The sequence below is a fragment of the Lagopus muta genome, chromosome 3, assembly GCF_023343835.1.
Source record: "Lagopus muta isolate bLagMut1 chromosome 3, bLagMut1 primary, whole genome shotgun sequence".
Classification (NCBI taxonomy): Eukaryota; Metazoa; Chordata; class Aves; order Galliformes; family Phasianidae; genus Lagopus; species Lagopus muta.
The window spans coordinates 20,336,031-20,356,169 of record NC_064435.1 but is presented as its reverse complement, the minus strand read 5'-3'; the positions used below and the strand labels follow the sequence as shown (position 1 = coordinate 20,356,169).

At 51.8% G+C, this 20,139-nt stretch overlaps 1 protein-coding gene and 1 long non-coding RNA gene across 5 annotated transcripts; one reads left to right on the top strand and one right to left on the bottom strand.

The window, feature by feature from the left end:
- Positions 1 to 2,716: 2,716 nt before the first annotated feature.
- KLF10 (KLF transcription factor 10) lies at positions 2,717 to 7,603 on the bottom strand. Of its 3 annotated transcripts, none has more exons than XM_048939035.1 (4): positions 7,481 to 7,603; positions 6,111 to 6,350; positions 5,182 to 6,001; positions 2,717 to 4,298 (listed from the first exon to the last, which is right to left on the bottom strand). In XM_048939035.1, the coding sequence occupies exons 1-4, from the start codon at positions 7,559 to 7,561 to the stop codon at positions 4,039 to 4,041; spliced, it is 1,401 nt and encodes a 466-aa protein (XP_048794992.1). In that variant the 5' UTR covers positions 7,562 to 7,603; the 3' UTR covers positions 2,717 to 4,038. The 3 variants fall into 3 exon arrangements, with proteins under 3 accessions (XP_048794992.1, XP_048794994.1, XP_048794993.1); XM_048939037.1 differs by lacking the exon at positions 7,481 to 7,603 and adding an exon at positions 7,373 to 7,448; XM_048939036.1 differs by lacking the exon at positions 7,481 to 7,603 and adding an exon at positions 6,696 to 6,953.
- A 257-nt stretch (positions 7,604 to 7,860) lies between these two features.
- Positions 7,861 to 12,115, top strand: LOC125690577 (uncharacterized). 2 transcript variants are annotated; one of them, XR_007375718.1, is made up of 3 exons: positions 7,861 to 9,569; positions 10,027 to 10,129; positions 11,815 to 12,115. It is a non-coding gene; the product is annotated as an uncharacterized LOC125690577 (long non-coding RNA). The 2 variants fall into 2 exon arrangements; XR_007375719.1 differs by lacking the exon at positions 11,815 to 12,115 and having other exon boundaries at positions 7,861 to 8,033; positions 9,454 to 9,569; positions 10,027 to 10,696.
- Positions 12,116 to 20,139: the final 8,024 nt, after the last annotated feature.

The window sequence follows — 20,139 nt, the reverse complement described above, 5'->3', positions numbered from 1 at the left end:
CCTAGAAGCATTCACTGTGGCCGTATGTGATCCTCCCCAGCCCTTTCCCATGGAGAACAGCAGGTAGCGCGAGCCCTCAACATGCCTGTTCATTCATCCAGCATTCTCCAGCCCTGATTGTGTGTTATAACTTTTCTGACAGCTTGTAAGTGTTTCCGTGGCGACAGAGTTATGTTGCCAAAGCAGACAAGTGAATCATCTATTTGCAGGAGACAGGCGAGCTGCCACGGGGATACCTTGTGTCCCTGCGTGCGGAGCAGCCCTGGGCTCAGTGCAGCCCTTCCCTCTGGCACCGGGGCACACGCCACGTCCGCAGGAGGCAGCGCCCAGCCGGGGCCAGGCCCTGGCTGGACTCGGCCCCGCCAGGCGGCAGTGAGGAAGGAGGCCTCCGGGCTCGCTGCTCTGCAGACATTGCTCCCTCATTGGCGTCTTGGCCCTGCCAGCCGCTGCAGCTCCCAGCCTGCTGCTCTGTCTCAGGACCCCTCCTGTAAAGTGCGCATTAGTTCACTTGTCTAGCATCCAGGCCTCCCACAAATGCTGTAATGGAAGTTATTGTTCTCCCAGCCACAAGGGAAACTGTGACTTTTCCAGCTTTTCTCCTCACGCAGAGATAAAGGCCCTGTGCACCACACCGACACACCAGCTGTGTGGTGGGGGCTGCTGCATGGCTGCAGGGGGTGACATGCCCCAAGCCCCCATACCCAGGGTCTCCAAAAAATAACCCCTGGCTCCTATTTTGGTGCTGCAGCTGCAACCTGCAGGGCCGCGTGCTGATCAGTGGGGCAAACCTGTACGTGGGGTAAATTTACTGTTAAGACCCTGCCTTGAGCTGAGGGGGGCACTACCTTCCTGTTCAATTCTGAGGTTGAAGTGAGAGTCTTTCTTTTAGTTCCCAGCAGTGCCTGAGATTTGCCAGCACTGTTCTGGTGAGCGATCCCAGCTCTGAACAGAGCCCTGCACCCTCCTGCTGCTCCATGGGTGTGTAATTAGCACTGATTCACCGGCTTAAACAGACCCACATCACCTGGAGGTCTGATCCCGTGTATTTACCCAAGAAAGAAAATGTGACCACCCCAGGAGCTCTGTGATGCCTCTAGGGTCTGGCAGGAAATATGATGTTGGGATGCGCTGGTGATGCAGAGAAGCAGCAAATGGATATGTACATGCTGAGACAAATTAATTGTTGTGCCCAGGCCAGTGCTCGCAGGGGCCACCTGTTTTGCTGACTCTTCCGTGTCACTTCAGAGTGTGGAGAGGGTCTGGGAGCTTTGTAATTGAAAGAACCTTCCTCCTGCTGGTTCACTTACAACATCACTGAAAAGTTTGAGTTGGAAGGGATCTTTAAGATCAGCTATTTCCAACCCCTCTGCTATAGGCAGGGACACCTCCCTCTAGACCAGGTTGCTCACAACCCCATCCAGCCTGCCTCACTGGGCAACCTGTTCCAGTATCTCACCACTCCCAGAGAAAAGAATGTTTTCCTAATATCTCGTTTAAATCAGCCCTCTTCCAGTTTAAAACCATTTCTCCACATCCTGTCACTACATGCCCTCATATGAAGTCCTTCTCAGCTTCCCTGTAGGCCCCTTCAGGTACTGGAAGGCCACTGTAAGGTTCCACTCCTGGAACACCAGTGTGCAGTGCTGGGGCTCACAGCATTGCTGGCAGATGGAGCTCCTTGCCTGGACACCCAGGTTTATGTGCAGCTCCCTTGAGCTTGGGGTGCTCCAAAGCCAGGAGCATCGAGGCAATCCCTGTCTGGCTGCCTTAAGTTGCCTGTGTACATGGGAGCTTTTGGATCCTGCTTCTAAGATGTCAAATAGTGTGTGAGGCGAGAGGGAAGACCAGGATTCTGCTCATGGGGAAGTGTCTCCTATGCTGGGCTGTGTTCCCTCCTGGAACAAGAAGAAAGCATAATGACTCAGGGTTTTACTGCATAGGGCGTTACATCAACCGGGAAAAGTAAGGAGTGCCCCAATCCTGATGCTACTTACCCTGCAGGGAACGACAGTGAGTCAGCAGCCACACAGTCATGAAATATGGGAATCTCTGCAGGCAGAGGAGGGAATCAGAGCAGGACATGGAGGAGCTCACATAAACAGAACCAAGCCGTTATCCTCTGCATAAATCAGCAGAAGGTGGAGGAAGGTGCTGTGTTCCTACTGCGGTGAAGGGAAAGCTGCCTGTCAGAGGTGGCTCAGACTGCTGATTCTGAGCGGGCAGGCAGGCCTGCAGAAGGGTGAAATTCAATGCACACCTCTCTTGGTGCTGCTCCTGACCAGCTCCAGGCAACATCACTGAGGAATCCCAATCCCACGCTGCACAGATGGTGGCTGCCACCTCCGCCTGATGGCTTGGCCATGTGCGGCGTGGGCTGTGTGTCACCCTGCAGAAGACAGTGCAGTTCCACCATCATTGGAAAAAGAATCATTTTAAACCAGCGCTGCAGTGGCCTGCATAACAACATTTATTTTTGGGTGCCTGGTGGAAAAGCGGGGGAAGGATGAAGAGTAGGGAGGGGAAAAGTATTCTAAGTATTAAGTGCAGACTTCAAATTCCACTCCTGTTGGCTTCACAGAGCTCATAAATCAAAAGTTGGGACAGATGGGTCTCACCAGTCAGGACATGCACTGATGGACACTATATTTCACTCTGAGGCTCACTTCCCTGCAAAGGGGTGAATACGACAAAGTTCTGATATGAAAAAAAGTCTGTATTAAAGAAAATTGCTTTTATTGTAAACAAAGTATAAAGTACAACATAAGAAATGTGCAAATCTTTAAAGTAGTCACAAAAGAGCGTATCTAATACACTATTTTCAAATGGTTCACGTTCTGATAGGTGTCCTCAACATAATATGATAAAATAGAGTGAAGTTGACACATTATTTGTCACAAAATATACAGCTTTAATTCTAAGCTGTGTCTTTACTGCCTTGTTTAACTTTTCAAATCACAACTTTCTAATTTAATACAATACATAACATATCCATATCTCATTTTTAGTATAAACCATCTTTCAAAGAATAACATGGTCAAGAACCCTAAGGTTCCTGTTTTTCTCTCTCAGTCGACCCAAGTAGCTTACAGTTTCACTGTTTTTCTTAAAAGTACACTGTATCTGCTTATGAAAAATGCAGTGGTATGGAATTTGAGAGGGTACGAAGGAAACTGTAAGCATCACAAAAGCAGAAGCACCGTACGATGCCTCAGTATAACCAGCTGTAATAATCACAAAGCTTTCAAAAGAAGCCAGGACAATGTTACAAAGCCAATGAGGATTCACAAACATTTCACCCCCCCACCTCCTACTGCCTACAGGGTGCCTCTCAGCACCCACTGAAGCCCCTTCTGGGCAGCAGCACAAAGCTGGTGGCCCCAGGGCACATGGCACCAATTGTAGGACAGGCCCCACAGCTCCCAGAGCATGGCACTGACCCACCTGGACCACTGGGCCTGGAAATCTACTGGGCCCTCCTACCCAGAAAAGGCAGCACAAGTAGGAAAACCAATTTGGATCACCTCTGGCACATACACCCTGGGCTTTCAAGCCTGTGCCTGCACATTGCTGTCTATCTAATCTGTGCCGTACTGGCGATTCACAACCAACAGTTAAAATCTGTGCTGGTCTCAAGCATCAGCCGCAAACCTTCAGCAACACTGACGCTTGACTGATATATATATATGTATATAGCATATATGAATAATCTGCAAAATTCAAAACCTGCACAACGCCTTCTGCTCTGCTCTAGAGCCTTCCCTTTCTCTCCTTACCAGTGCAAAAGACACTCTCTATTCCAGCCAGCCTGAGTCTCTCAGCCCCACGCTGTGTCACTGCACACAGACCGCCTCTGCCTCCCTGCAGCGCTGCCATCAGCAGCTGGCACTGGAGAACCACAGACCTGCAGCAAAAGCTTTTTTTTTTTTTTTTTTTTTTTGCTTTTTTTTTTTTTTTTTTTTTTTTTTTTTTTTTTTGCATTTTTAACCTGGCATACCCCAGTGACAACAGTTAAATCAGCCACCTTCTGACCAAGTCCCTTCACTGTGCAGCCACCGACGGAGGCGGCACGGCGATGTCATTCAGCTTGCTCACTTCCATCTGCCAGTTGGGCAGCTTCTTGGCGGAGAGGTGCCGCCGCGCGTGCTTCGTCAGGTGGTCGCTCCTCATGAACCGCCGCTCGCACATGGGGCACGCAAACTTCTTCTCCCCCGTGTGCGTCCTGCGGTGCCGGGACAGCTCGTCGGAGCGGGCAAACCTCCTCTCACAGCCCTTCCAGCTGCAGCTAAAGGGCTTCTCTCCTAGAAGAAGGAAAGCCGTGAACACTGAGCAACCAGCGCTACTGGCCTGACTGACAGCAGCTGGCTTTTCGAAAAAAGCATTTCCATTACAACCAAGCTTCATATACATCTTAATTACTTTCATATATATGAAATTTAAAAACATTTAAACATTGCAGACTCACTATCATCAATACTAAGTAGTGCAGGAGGCCTGAAAAGTCCTCTGAAAAACAAGCTATCTGAGATGCTCCCTATGCCTGCACACAGGGCTGATTTTAGCTCTGAGCCCCATGGGTGCCACAGATTATGGTGCCTTTGGTCAGGTGACCAAGTGCTCCCCCTTAATGCAACCCATAACGATGTTGGTCCCGTTCCCATGTAACAGAGCTCTGGCAGCACATCATGAGTCTCTGTGAAAATGCACGCCCCTCTTTTCACTACTGTGAATAAGAGCTGAGACATGAAGTTGTTCAGAGATAACCAAAGTGGGAATAGCTTTGATTGGACACTTGCTTTTGTTCATGAAAGAATCCCTTTAAGTTAACCTTAACCTACTTCTCACAAAGGCATTCTTGTGTAGAAGCCTAATAAGGCATCTGTAACTACAGAAAAGCCTTTTCTACATTTGGGCAGGGCCTTGCTTCCAATGCTTGCAAGATATGTTGCTGTCTGCCTTCTGACATGGAGCAAAGCCAGCACAAACTCCTGAATCAACTTCCCCCCGGGGTATTTCCTCTCACAGATTAGGTGGCATTACAGTGCACACAATGAAAAAGAAGCCTTTCATTGCTGCCCCACAATATGCCCTATGAACAAACCCAGTAACTACGAGATTCTTAACAAGTAGTGCATACAGCTGCAACGCCATGTTAACTTTTAACAGCCCGAATGAGTGACCAACCTGTGTGTGTTCGGACGTGAGCTTTCAAATGGGAGCTCTTGAAGTAAGTTTTCCCACACCCCGGGTAGTTGCAAACATGACTTCTTATTCTCGAAGAATCAACTGGAGGAGCAACTTTGGCTCCAGAAGGTGCGAAGCCAGGAGCGGGGGCAATAGGAGAGAGCCTCGTGCCATTTGGGCTGAGGATCGGCGCCTTCGTGCTCGGCACAACTGGCTGGGGCACAACGAACATGACAGCGCCCTTGGGGACCTGTGTGCCCATGAGCACCATGGGCTGGCAGAGCGCAGGTGGCCGGCTGGCTGCAGCACCAGGCACCACAGCAGTCATGACAGAGTTGCCGGTGGGCAGTGGGACCATCTGGCAAATGACCGGCACGGGGGGGGCTGCGTTTCCCAGGACAGAGCATGGGGCTGCCATCGGTGCTGGCTGCTGTGCTGACCCAGGGACAGATGGATGCCTGCTGACCACAGGCTTTGTCGAGCGCTCAGGGCCAGCAGCTGGCTCTGCAGTTTCTCTTTCTGCAGCTGGCAATCGTCTGCTTTCATAACTCACTCTGCTCAGTGCCGTAGCCGAGCACTCTTCGTTGCTGTCCAGTTTGCTATCAGTGTCCCATGCAGCACCATCCTGGTATTTCAGTACACTGGCTGTTCTCGCTGGGCAGGTTTTGCGATTGCAGAGCTGAGCATCGGCCGTGTGCCGAATAACGCTGGTCGCTTGGGCCTTCAGGGCTCTGGGCGCGTGCGGCTCAGCCTCTCCTCGCGGTGTGGGGGTGGTGTGGGACAACTCCAGGTCGGATGGGCTGTACGGAGGGGTCAGGCACTGCAGGAAGAGGCGAGATTAGGGGGACATTTAACAACCTGCTGCCACGCGTTACCGACTGCTGCCTCACGGACACAGAGAAACGAGCTTGCACATGGTAAGCACTTACAAATGCGGGGATGGTGCTGAAGTCTGCCACTCCAGGAAGCAGGGTCTCATCGCTGTCCTCTGACATGTCAGAGGCTGGGGTGATGGGTCTCATGTCTGCATGTTTCTTCAGGTCAGTCTTCCAGTTGCAGCTCATAGAAATCAGGGCCTCAACAGCCTCGTAATCGCCTTTCTCAGGGGTGTTGTTCCAGAAATACTGAGCATCTCCCTGTTTCTCAGTCATCATCGCCATTTCTTCTTCCTGTTTGGGTCAGAGTTCAATAAGCCTTTAACTCGATGGTCTCGGCTAGCTAACAGCATGGAGCGCCTCGTGCAGGGAAAACGTGCATGATGACACGGGGTACGGCTACACTGCCCTCCTGACAGGATGCCTTCTTAAGTCATCTGTGGGGAAATCTGCCATCTGGTGAGGATGACACAGCTCCTTGAGGCCAAACAACTTCCCCAAACCTTAAGCAATAGTTCAAGTTATTCCATATTGTTGCGGCTGAAAGCTTAAAACGACAAAACGCAACACGGGACAGAGCCCAGATCCCCCCTCCCGCCGCACCCTCCTTCCGTTCCCGCTTCGAACCCCCGCTCTGACCCGCGGCTACGAGAAGCCCAGGGCCGCTCCCTTCGGAACGCGTCAGCCGCCACTCGGTGTTCCCACAGCGCTCAGGAGCGCACGCAGCCACGTTCACAGCCGTGAGGACGGCAGCTCGGGGAGCGGCACGTCGGGACACGCACGGTTTGGCAGAACGCCGCACGAAACGGAGCCGCGCGCCAAGAGCCGCCGGCGGCATGGCTCTGGGGGAGCTCCGTGGCGCGGGGCAGCGCCGAGGCACGGCCGCACGGCCCGCCCCCGTCCCCGCCCCCATCCCCGGCGGCCGTTGGGCGCGCGCCACCGTCACCTCGGCGCACCCCGCCGCCTCGCCCCGCCCCCGTCCCGCCCCCATTGGCTGCCCCGGGCGGGGCGCGGTCGGGGCGGGGGCACGCGAACAAAGCGTGATCGGCGGCTGCTGGGAGCGCCGCGCGCCGACCTTTCCCCCAGTTCGCCGCGCTCCCGCCCCCGCCCTCAGAAGGAGCAGGAAGGGAGCTGCTCAGCACCGCGCCGCATCGCACCGCGGGGACGGGGCTGCGGCCACCGCGTCCGGTGGCGCGGCTGCTCGCAGTACCGCCGCCCAACGCCCACAGCTCAGCCCGTCCCGCTGTCCGGAGCCGGACGCCCGGCTCCCCGCCCGCGGTGCCGGCGGCGCCCCCCGCCTCGTACCCTTCGCTCACCCTCACGCCGCCGTCCGTCCGGCCACCGGGCTCTGCCGGTTCCCCCGTCCCGCCGTGCCCCTCCTCCTGCGCGCCCCCCGAGCTGCCCCTCCCGCAGCCTCCGCTCACCGCGCGCCGTGCCGGGACCCCGTGCCGCCGCCGCCGGCCGTGCCCGCGCCGATTTTCCTCTTTTTGTCCGCCGCTCCCCATTCAGGTGGCGGCGGCTCCAGCGCCCCGCGCGGGTGGGCGGGGCGTCGCCCGCCCGGCAGCCAATCGGCGGCAAAGGTGTGTGAGGCGGCAGCCAATAGGCGCGGGGCGCCCCGCGCGTGATCGGCGGCTGCCCCGCGGCGTGGCCCGGGTGTCGGCGCGGCGTGGCTCGGGAGTCGGCGCGGCGTGCGCGCTCCCGCCGTCATCCCGGCGGCTGAGTCAGTGCATCCGGGCGGGGGCGGCCGCCGCCTCGCCGTGAGGTCACGCGGCCCCCCGCCCCTCCCCGCGGCGCAGAGGTGGCGCCGGGCTCCTCGCGGTGGCGCCGGGGGGATGCCCTCCTCTCCGGGTTCCCCGCCGCTCGCGATCGGGGGGGTCACGGCTCGGTGCGCGGCGCCCCGGCTGTGCGCTGCGGCATCAGGGGCACTGGGGAAACGCCCGCGGAGCGGCGTCTGCTCTGCCCGTGTAAATGAATGCGGTACGCAATGTGAAATGCTGTTCGCCTTGTCGGTCTGCTGCTATGGCAAGGTACCGGCGGTATGTGCCGCCGAGGTGGTGGTGGGGTAAGGGGCTGGAAGTAAGCAACGCTTTGCGGCTTCTCACAGAAAAGACGTGGAAGTGCTGGAGCGCGTCCACAGAAGGGCGGCAAAACGGAAGGGTCTGGAGCACAAGTCTTACGGCAGCGGCTGAGGGAGCTGTGATCGTTCAGTGTGGAGAAGGGGGAGGTTCAGGGGAGACCTCGTTGCTCTCTGCAACTGCCCGAAGGCAGGTTGTGATGGGCTGGGGACGGCCTCTTCTCCCAGGTAACGGCGATGGGATGAGAGGTGAGGGCTGCGTGCTGAGAGCAGTGCTTGGCTGGGAACTGGGCAGCGAACGCTGACAGGAGGCGGTAGGGATGCAGCCGGGGCTGAGGGACCATGAGAAAGAGGGGGCTTCGTGCCAGAGGGGATAGATAGGCTTCGTGTGCCCAGATCCCTGAGGCCCTGCCATCCTGGTGAACATGTCCTGGAGCAGCATTTCAGGCTGCTGGGTTGAAAGTGGGAGGAGCAGCCCCCAGAAAGGAGAGACCAAACTGTTCTTTGGCTCCTGCCCCCCGTGGGAGCTCTGTTCCCCACACATCCCTGGCATCCATGGAAGTAAAGCTGCTCGTTTTGCTGCAACCCCTCCCGTGTGTGTCTGACTGCTCTTTCCTTCCCCACTCCTTTCCTGCTCTGCAGGCTAAGACTGTCTACAACCACCTCTCCCAAAAATAATCCCTGCTTAAGAGGCTGGAAAACATGACAGTTTATCTTCATATGCAGAGCAGAACTTATTTGTAATTAGCTTTAAGGCTGTCGTTTATTTTACCAGCCTGATTTCCACACCAGGCGGATCGTGCGTGGCTAGCAGCGCTGCATTCCTGCCCATCCTACACAACCCATCATCACATGGATGCATTCAGCACAGAGTTGCTCATGGCCCCATCTTCTCTCCAGAGTGTTTTGTCTGCCCCCGAGTCCATGCAGCCACCATCCTGCCTCGCCTGCAGGTCACTGCGTGGAAAGCTCCAGAGAGTGTTGGCAATGCTGTTGTTGACGTGGCTGCCATGGGGGTGGGGAGACTCAGACACCCCTAATAAAGCCTGAGGCAAGTGAGAGGCACTTCTTTTTGGCAAATGAGCAGTTTTCGGTTTAAAAATGCTTTTCTCTTGGCAGCCAGTGGAAGCATCTGAGCTACGGCTGTCAGATCAAATGTGTGCTTTCCCTTTGACCTCCCAAGGAGCATAGGGATGTGGTTTTATGCCATCTAGGAGCAATCTGATGTGTTTGCTTTTCATTCTGAAGGTGTTTAGGAGTTTGACATTTAGCCCTTGTGGGTTATTTATTTATGCCTTTTACGCTATATCTTATGTTTCCTAGAAAACCACTTGCCCAGCCTGCATGTCGTATATTTTTGATGTGGAAAGATGTGGGATTGGGGTGATAAATGAGGAAAGAGAATTGGCAACAAGACTGGAAAATCACTGGCCAACTAGGTAACTTCAATCCTATCCAGCAGTCTGAACCTGAATTTCAGCATGCTCCGTTACCTGTGGCTTACCTTGGCTTTGTCATACAGAATTTACAAGGAGCCATAAGTGGCTCCTTTATCCTAGAGTCCAGCAAGAAGCTGTGTTGCACTTATGAAAGGGCATGAATGATTATTTTAAACCTCCCATGTTGGATGAGTACTTCTATGGGTGTTGTGGTTTAATTAACCATTTTGAATATAACCCAATGATCAATTTAAATTACTGTTAAAAAAAAATCAGATACTTAGAAACTGAATTGAAATTAAGCACTACAGAGTGAGCTTGTGCAGCTGACAAAGCCACCTGTCCATGCTGTGATAAGTGTTTTTCCCGATGGAAGCATTAGAAATACATTTGTTTGCTTTTTCATGCCCAAGCTGATCTTACTCGTTACACAGTGACTAAATTGCTGCATTTCCAGGATAAATTCCAGAGGCAAACAGATGGTGGTGTGAACAGAGCATTTTGTTTGACATACTAATGTGGTATGAATCTCAGCAGGGACTTTCCTCCTCCTCAGAAAGGTAACAGCATTTCTGCTCCTCAAATATTTTGATAACAGTCATATGAATGAAATCATATGAACTTTTCTTTAAGCTTACCTGCATTTTCTGATTTTTGAACTGTTGAATAGTTTCAGCCACGCAAAACAGACAAAATAGAGCAAAGCTATCAGTAAATGTAATATTGCAGGAACAATTAACTGTGATGCCAACATTTGATCAACTCCCAGTGCATGTGTTCATATTCAAGCAAGTGAATAATTTCTGAATTGGGAAATGCAGGTGGAGAGTGCAGGCAGTATGTTCCTCATACAGTACAGGCTGTACTGCATCCAGTTTGACTCCCTGCACCCAGGACAACCCTCCAGTATGTCTTGGCAAGCCTTGAGTTCTCACATCCCACTGCCACCTCCTGTCAAATGCCTCTCCTCACATCATAGTACAAAATACACCACTGGTGTGCTGTTAAGCAATCACCTCACTGTTAGTAATTGATTTTTTTTCCCTTGAGTCATCACAGAACTAAGGGCGCACTTTAGGGACCTGTGGAGCTCAAGGCCTTGTGTCTCATTTAAAGAGATGTCATAAGAGTCATGGCTTTGCCACATAGATAGCTCTGATAGTCTTTGGCAGGACAGCAAGAATTGAGCAATACCATTTTTTTTTTTTTAATTAGAAAAAAAAAAAAGCCTCTGTGAAAGCCTGTTTTGGTGCTGCATAATGCAAGTATCTCAGTTCTATCAGAGTGATGCAGGGCTGCAGGATAGATCCCTGTTTAATGTCCAGACACACAGTGTGTAAGTAGTGATGATTTTGTCAGTGGCAGGGAACCCCAGCAGTGAGACTGCCCTCATGATGAGAAAAGCTTGCCTAAAGTGTTTGTTAGGTGTGGCAGCCCCTGGACTTTGCCAGAGCTACTCAACCCTGGAGGCTTTCATGCAGGTAACACAGGAGCAGGTCGGTGGGACTGGGAGGAGCAGTGACTATGTGGGGATTGTACAGGGACCGGGAAAGGCGTTTGTCTTTTGTTCTCCGGTTGTTTCAGTGCCTCAGGCAGAGGCAGGAGATGGCACAGAGCTCACAGTGTGCAACTTGTCCTGACCGCCTGCATGGCAGCAGGGTGTTGGCATCTGGCTGCTCCCTGGACTCCTCCCTGCGGCTCGCTTTGGTCCTGCAACCCAGATTGCAGAGCACACACCTCATTCCTGAAGCTCAGCATGGCGGTGTGTGCCTCAGCTCTGCGTCTCATTGTTGGAGATGTACACTTTGGTCTCAAGGCTCACTGCTGTCAAGATTCAAGTTCCTCTGTCCCACAGCATCCTTGGAGGCACGCTGCACCTCAGTCCCACCAAGACTTACTCTGCAGGAGCTGCAGCAGCAAAGAGGGGGCTGTGCGAGCCATAGCAAAGTGCAGAGTGATGCCCTGACACCAGGGAGGTTCTTTTGGAAGAAGAGAGCACTGGTTTGTCCCTAATAGGTGAAACATGCATTACTGGTGGCATCTTCTCTGCAGACTGATCCTGAGTAGCCAGTTATGGTAACCAAAAAAGGTTGTGATTGCCAGCTTCCAAAGGACAGGGCTGGTTCTCTTCTCTGTGGAGATGGATCCAGTAAGGGACATGCCCATTTTAAGGGGCTGGCAGGCAGACTTTATAAAGACCCTGTCTATCTGAACCCACCCATGACTTTTGTCTTCCTGCTCTTAGAATATCCTGAGTTGGAAAGAACCCAGAGGAGTCATCGAGTCCAACTCCCAGCTCTTCACAGGCCCACCCCAAATCACAGAATCACAGAATTGTAGGGGTTGGAAGGGACCTCCAGAGATCATCGAGTCCAACCCCCCTGCCAAAGCAGGTTCCCTACAGCAGGTCGCACAGGTAGGCATCCAGGCAGGTCTTGAACATCTCCAGAGAAGGAGACTCCACCACCTCCCTGGGCAGCCTGTTCCAGTGCTCCGTCACCTCACTGTAAAGAAGTTCTTGTGCATGTTTGTGCAGAACTTCCTATGCTGCAGTTTCTGGCCATTCCCCCTTGTCCTGTCTCCACTCACCACTGAAAAGAGTCCGGCCTCGCCATTCTGCCCCCCACACCTTAGATATTTATAGACCTGGATCAGGTCCCCTCTCAGTCTTCTTTTCTCAAGGCTGAACAGACCCAGTTCACTCAGCCTTTCCTCATAGGAGAGATGCTCCAGGCCCTTCACCATCTTTGTGGCCCTGTGCTGGACTCTTTCCAAGAGATCCCTGTCTTTTTTGTACTGGGGAGCCCAGAACTGGATGCAGTACTCCAGATGAGGCCTCACCAGGGCAGAGTAGAGGAAATCCAAACCAGGTGTCTGAAACGCTCCCTGAACTCCGGCATGGGGCCGTGCCCGCTGCCCCGTGCAGCCCGTTCCGTGCCCGCCGCCCTCCGCTGCAGCCCCTGTCCCTGACCGCCACCCGCCCCTCCCCTGACGCAGCTCCATGCCGTTCCCTCGGGCCCTGTCGCTGTCACACGGAGCAGAGCTCAGCGCTGCCCCTCCGCTCCCTGTGAGGAGCTGCAGCCGCCATCGGGCCTCCCCTCAGCTCCTCTGCTCCGGGCTGCACAAACACAGCGGCCTCAGCGCTCCTCATACATCTCGCCCTCCAGACCCATCCCCATCTCTGTAGCCCTCTTTTGGACACGCTCTAATAGTTTAATCTCCTGCCAGTACTGTGACACCCAAGCTGCAGCCAGTGCTCAAGATGAGGCTGCACGGCACAGAATGGGACAGCCCTTCAGTCAACTGCTCTAAGTCCAAAGTCTCCTCTCTCCAAGGGGAAGAAGGGACTGCAGATGAGGTCAATGCCTGGAAGGCTGCAGGTGTCTATACACATACCTGTTGCAAAACAGCAGCTGAGGGCTGTGTGGTGGGGCCTGTGCTGGTGAGTGTGCGGGCTGGGGAGGCCAAGGAGACCTGGAGTAGGTAGAGCTCTGGCACAGCTCTCATGCTTCTGCTTGTCTCTGCCATGAGTGCAAATCATCTGCTCCAGAGGACCCTTGTTTGAGCAGCTGGGAAGCAGGCCAGTCTGTACTGCATGGCCCTGATCCCGAGGCTGTTCTCTGGTTCAGATGGCAAAGTGAATGTAACTGTACCCAGAGACTTTGTGGGTGGGATTAATCTAAGATTAGTTGCTTGTAGCACAAGCATTTGTTTTTATAGCTCTTTTATGGCTGTTGACGTGGTGGTAAGTATAAACCATGGGGTTTGGGCATGTTTCATCTTTACCCCAATACGGGATGAATTGCACTCAGTTCTGCTGACTCCATCTCCAGTGCTGATGATGGGAACCTGGATGGCTTCTGCAGGTGGGTAAGCCCACAAAGTAGATTGGTGAGGCGAGGGGAATCCCACCATGAGTACCCAGAAAGTGAGCAGAGCCATCAACTGGCAGAGGAGGGCTCTGAGGGGCAAAGCACTCAGGCCTCACTGGCTGGGTTTACTGGCCACGTTCTCTCCAGCCCAGCCATAGCACAGCCCTCTGCTGCTGAGAGATTTGCCTGAGAGCTGGGGGGAGAGAGGAGATACTGAAAATGATAATGAAGAAGCCTGAATCTTACTGTGGGACCAAGGAGAAGGAGAAGAAGGCTGTTGAGGTGGGGAACAGACAAGAGATGAGAGTGGTCTCCAACATGTAGGAAACCAGGGCTTCCCAAAACTGCCGGCTCAGCTCGTTTGCCTCTGCCCTGCATGAGAAGCTTCCATTTCCTCTCATTTCCTCTTTGTTGGGCACATGATGTGCGGCTGACCATCACTGATGCTCTGTTCTGTTGGGTGGAAATGTCCACCTTGAACCTCTTCCTGGCCCCTGGGTCTGCTTCTCTGGGCCCAGCTGTTGGACAGGTCTCTGCTCTGTGCTGCAGTTTTCAGAATTGATTCAGAAATGTACCTTGTGTAAAAAAAAGTAAAGTAAAAAGTAAAAAGTAGGCTTGCTTATAACTAGGTCCATTATCCCAGCAGGCAATTGGCACTTGTTTCTCACTACTTCCAGAAATATTTATTTTTATGATTTTTCTTTTTTTCACTTTTAACATTTTTTGAGTATTTTTCTGTTGATGGGGCAACTTGAGGTGGATTTGGTGGATAAGCTGTTTATACTGGAATGGATGACTGAAGGTTGATTGACATGTTCTTCCCAGCGGTCCATTCAGTCTCTTCATGAGCACTGCTGAAAAGTCTCAGTCTGTTCTTCAGTAGTGGCAACACAAATGGGTTCTTGTGAAACTATCTCATCTCACCTCACCCTACTTAGGGACAGGAAATGCTGATATTTGACAGACAGAAAGAGCGTGATTCTGCAGCTGTTGATTCCTATGTAGTGAATTATTCTGAGAAAAACTGAAAGACAGATGAAAGATAAACTACCACCAGAAGAAGGCTTACGTCCAGCTGTTGCGTTCAGGAGCCTCTCCCGAAGGCTGTTGTTTATTTGATGACACCAGACATTGTAAAATCAACATGGATGTTGTAATGTTTATACGTGCGTGTGTTTTGCAGCTGGAATGATTACAATCATCAGCCAGAAAACGGTCCCATTCCGCTGTGAGTGGTCAGGATCACGTGGTTACCAGGAACCCTCTTCAGATCCCTCCCAAAAACAGACAGTTCCCACACCAGCGTGAGTGTAGGTGGAACAGAAGGCAGCAAACAAGAGCTGAGGAGTCTGTTGTGGGCCCCCACCCCCTAATCTGACAGAGCCTTCTGTGAGCACATTGCCATGTTTTGTTCTGTTTATATATTCTGCCTTCCTCGCAAGTATCGAGATGGATAAGCAGTGAGTGCCCTCCTCGTGGGTCCTGCTCACATCAGTGAGAGCGTCTGGGACTGGGGCTGCAACACAAATACAGACAAAAGGAGGACAAGTGGAAGTCCTTTGGTTTCTTTCACCTGCAGGAAGCTTTGACGTTAACCCCAGATGAGACCAAAAGCTGCTGCCTTCAGCTCTAGGCTGTAAGGTATAGTTCTCTGGCGCAGGTCACACCTGTGAAAAGCCTCCAAGAAAGCTTTGTCTGCTCTGTCTTCTGGAAGAGAAGTCTCGGGAATTCCTACAGGTGGTGTGAGATCCCTGCTGTACCCCACCCCAGCGTTTTCTGCCTGCTGTGAGCTATGCTGTCACATTTTATGGGTTTGATTTGCCCTTTGGGAGCGTTTCCTCACCTGCAGTGAATTACAGGCTCAGATTTCATGTAGGAGCAATCAGAGGCATTGTGAATGCTTGCAGGGTTAGTGAAATCAGTGATATGGTATTGTCCTGGTTAACATACTTGTGGAAGGCAAAGCTGAGAAGCCAACATACAGATGTAACTTACGTAGTTAAGTCTGTGTCTGAAAAGCGTCTATTAAAATGCAGAAACAGTGCAGCAGCCCATGCTAAAAAAGCTTTATGAATCTGGATTGGGATGTGAAGCTGCAGTTTTCAGGAGCAGACCTGTGTCTGCATGGCCCTATAGGGACAAACCCTTCTCCTGCTCTTGGAGTGACTATAAATAGCCCAAAATCACAGCGTAGGTGGGTTTGTTTGGTTACTGCAGTGCTGTGTGGCAATTCTGGCTGGATGCCCCTAAACAATCCTACTGGCCATGTGTACTAGAGAGCTTAAGGTTTTAAAAAGTTCTGGGTCAAATTTACTCTTGTTAAATAATCAGTATTGATCAGGTCATGCGATGCACTATCCGAGCGGTCGTTCAAACACCCCATATAGTCGGAGTTCATTTTTAGGTGTTTACAGATTCAGAATCCCTGGAAGAGTAATTGCTCTGCTCATAAATCCACATACTTGTATAGGCATGGCCCCGTGCACACAGGCAGGAGGGATTTCAGGGATGTGCAGTGGATTTGATGCTCACTTGCTTTGTTTTACTTGGACACTTGAATTGCTCGGACAGATCCAGAAATCTCAGCTATAACTCTGTTTGTTTTAGTACATCGAGGCAAGAACTTTCCTCTGCCAGAATTATTTTTAAGTACTCCTTTCTTGCTGCCATAAAATACAAATGAAAATGTAAGTTTAAGTGGGTTTTTTAAAAGCATCTGTTTCCCTCAACGTGCCCATCTATCACATCCATTCCCTGTTTTGATTAAGAGCGAAACTCTTAAGCCACGATCTGCATAAATTTTGGACTGAGAGGGATAGCAAGGAGGTTGGCAGCACTAAGCACAAATTTAAAAATGGCTTTTTGTTGTGGGGGTTATTTATACAGATTAGACGTCCTGGAAAGTTTTTCTCATCTGAAGCCTCTCTCAGCTGTACCATTACAGAGCTGCATCAGGAAAACACCATATGGCTCTGCCAGCTGCAGTGCACGCACACACAGAAGGGTATTGGTGTGCAACCGAAAAAAGGTGAAGAGTGAAATCTGTAAACAGTGCTTTATAGGTGAAAGGCTGCACAGGGCTGCGCTTACTGTTCTGTGGCCGGAGCAGGAAGCCATCACGCAGCAGCAGCAGCGTGCAGAGGCTGCCGGGCTCCTCAGCTCCCTGCTCCCGCTGCACTTTGTATCTCAGCGCTCCCAGGGCTCACAGTATTTGGCTTGGTACTGAAAGCAAGACAACTAACCTGAGACCTCACTTCAGTGCATCATCAGCAAGAGGCTGTGAGGTACATTGAAGCAATGAGAGGCTCACTGAGCGCCTGCAGCTGGGTGTGCCACAAGGTGTGCTGTGTGCTGCAGGGCCCCACTGCTATCAGTACAGCACGCGCTGCACGAGATGGGAAGCAGCCAGGTTCCAGCCTGCCCCATGCTCCTGCCTGCCTGATTCTTTCTCAATAGGTGCAATAGAGCACTGTACCACACCTGTACCGCACTGGTTCCCCTCCAGGATGGACTTTGCACTGCAGTGGCAAAGCACTCACTGAGTTCACTCATGCACAGGAACAAAGGATGAAATGCTAAAGTGAATTGAGAGGAAAAATCCATCCTTCTCTCACAGTTGCTTCCACTGGAACCAGACAGAGTGCCTGCTCTTGTAGGGCAGAGATGGTGGTGATCCAAAACAAGGAATGATTTTCCCCAAACTGATGGGAAGGGTAATCATGCCCCTGCTGCAGGGCTCTGGCTGCTGCTCTGTGAGGGAGCCCCCAGGCCAAGCCCTTACCACCCTGTGTAGTGTCATTTTCATCTCAGTTCTCATGTCTGTCTCTTTGCGTGGGTGACATCTGTGGTGAGACTCAAGAGGTACAAGGAGGCTATGAGTGAACAACTGCCTACAGGTAGCCCGAGTATCAGCGAGTGCAGGGACTTTGGTAGAAGAGGCTGGGGGAATTAGTTCCTTAGGGCTAGATAGGATAGAAGACTTTATAACGTGTTCACTATCTACCTGATACGGAATTGGAGAACTGTCCTGGAAGGAGTGACCAGAGCTCAGAGTTTCTCCTTCCAGGTGTGTTGTAGCAGTACAAGGGTACACAAGATGGTTCTTTCTAGATAAACAGACTTCTGAACAGAAGTGCAACACAGGCTGACTGCTGTGTGAAAGGTGAATACTGTCTGACAGAGCTCCTGAGCTCTGCCATGAAATGAAAGTCTCCTCTGCTTCATGTTAAGGAAACATTAAAAATCTGAAAGAGAACATCTAGGTTAGATGTTTAGAGGAAATTCTTTACTCAGAGGGTAGAGAGGCAGTGGCACAAGCTGCCCAGAGAAGCTATGGGACAGCAGGGGAGCCCCCGCCCCAAGAAAACTGCAAAACACAGAGAGCAACCAAGAAGCAAGCATGCTGAATGGCAATAAAGCCAAGCAGCTTCATTCTGTGCATGTTTCCATAAGGCACCAAGAGAACATTGCTTTGCAATGAGCTGGAGAGGGGAATTCCTCGTCTATTTCTGCCTGTCCCCCATGCCCACGGGAGCCTAACCCAGGATCCGACCTGACAGAATCTGTTTGGTCTCACAGCCCAGGGGGGAGCTGAGAATGGGTGGGCATCAGGTACCAGTTCTCAAGTCTGCAGGGAAAAGTGGACTGGTGGATAAGCAGATAAACACACAGTGCTGCAAGGAGAGCTGCGCCCACACCCCAGCATGGGCCCTGCTGGCAGCAGCGGCTGTGAGTCCAGGCCAGGCAGGGGGCTACAAGGGTTGACAAAAGCCAGGGGGGCCGATGAGTTGGTTGGAAAGTAACTTGTTGAGACAGGAGCTTTTAATGGGAATGTCCACATGGGGAGGGCGCAGGCTGTGCTGAGGCCGGCAGAGGCATCTGGTGGCGGGAGCTCCCTGCTGGCCGCTGCCCCATCAGCTGAGTTCATAGCCAGGCCTGCAGCCTGCACGGCTCTGGACCCCACTGGCACACAGGGACCCAGCACATCAGCTCCCATCCTGTCACCACCCTCACTGTGGGCACTTCAGCTCAGCCCTGCACTGAGCCCAGAGCCAAACAGCTGAGGTTTTCCTGACAGCAGGAGAAAGGGTCATTCTCTGAGATGAGCAAAAAAAGTAATACAACCAGGATCTAAAACTGCAGCACTCACTAAACCATGCTGTAAATTTCTGGAGCTGACACTGCTTATTCTACTATTTTTCCTTGATACTGAATCTCTATCCTGTCCTGAGTTGGCAACAGCAGGAAACATCATTACCCAATGCACATCCCACAGGGGCCAGGGCTCACACTGCTGCAGCATTCCTAGTAAAGAACATCAAATCAAAGCACCATATTTAAAAAAATCAGGTATCGGCAAGGCAACACACGGCCCTCAGGGACCTCAGCCCAGCAGCCTGCCCACCTGTGGCTGAGGGTTTGCAAGGCTCAGGCCCCCACCTTCCTGAGTCCTTCCCTCTGAAGAACAGTTAGCCTCATCCTCTGCAGCTGACCTATTAACACACCTAACTTACAGACTAGGCAGCTGCAAAGGGATTAAAGTATCAAGTGAAGGAAAGCTCATTATGCTGAGGATACAGCCTGCCAGCATGGCACGTCACCCTCGCACTGCTCCCACTTGCACCACCCGGCTTGTGGCTCTGCACGAGACAGGCACACGTACTCTCTCAGAGAACAGCCCACAAACCGATTAAAAAGCACATCTGCACATGGCCACTGCCCACCTCCACCTACCTCCCCTGCCGTTCCCATTCCCAGCACAAGCAAACACACACCATCTGCTCATCAGGAGCTGGGGCCCATTGGGCAAGAGCTGCACGTGCTAACAGGTTGGGCTTTTCCCTAGCCCAAGGGCAAGCACTGCCAGTGCAGAACTCTTGTTAAAGCAACAAACAATGGTAGCAACACAAGCAGTGAGGGATCCACAGCCCTTCCTTTCGTTGGAGCCAATGCACACCAGGTGTGGAGCTGCTCAGTCACACACCTCAAAGGTGGAATCCTTTCAGCTGCTCCTGAGGGAGCTGGCACAGCTTAAAGCCAGTCTCAAGTTGTTGTCCTGTGTCTTCCTTGGGAACCGGGATGCAGCTGAAAGGTGTGAAGGTACAACAAACAGGTAGGGACGTGCAGACCGCACTCAGGAACTTGCACTCAGTGACAATCCCATGACTGCAGCCAGCTGCACCAGCAGGAGCAGTGTCTGGGCAACAAGTGGAGTTGCAGATGTGTATTCAGCATGACAAAGCTATGCTAGTTCCTACTTAGTAATTACTAGATGGAAATCATTCCACTTTTGTTTTCAGTAAAGATTATAGGTTGCAATAACAATATAAACAAATAGCAACACTTGCAACGTTAATTGCAATACATACTGCATTCAAAATTCACATTCTTTCAATAGCAAGCTGCCTTCAAGTACCATCACTATTTTTGCTCTGACTGTATCATTTGGAGACGCCTTGTTCTGAAAAGTGACCTGCAAGTTAACAGAAAATAACTGCAAAACAGCTCTTTTATATATCTTAACCAACTGTAGCTCATATTCTACAGTAAAAAATGGTGTGGTCTGTTCTGCCTAAAGAAAAACTTTAATAAGTAGATTGAACTAAGTGCAGACCGACTTCTTAAAATCTCAAGATGGATCATCATTTCAGGTTCAAAAAAGAGTAGGGTTCCAACTGTGATTACTTCCTCCCTTCCCT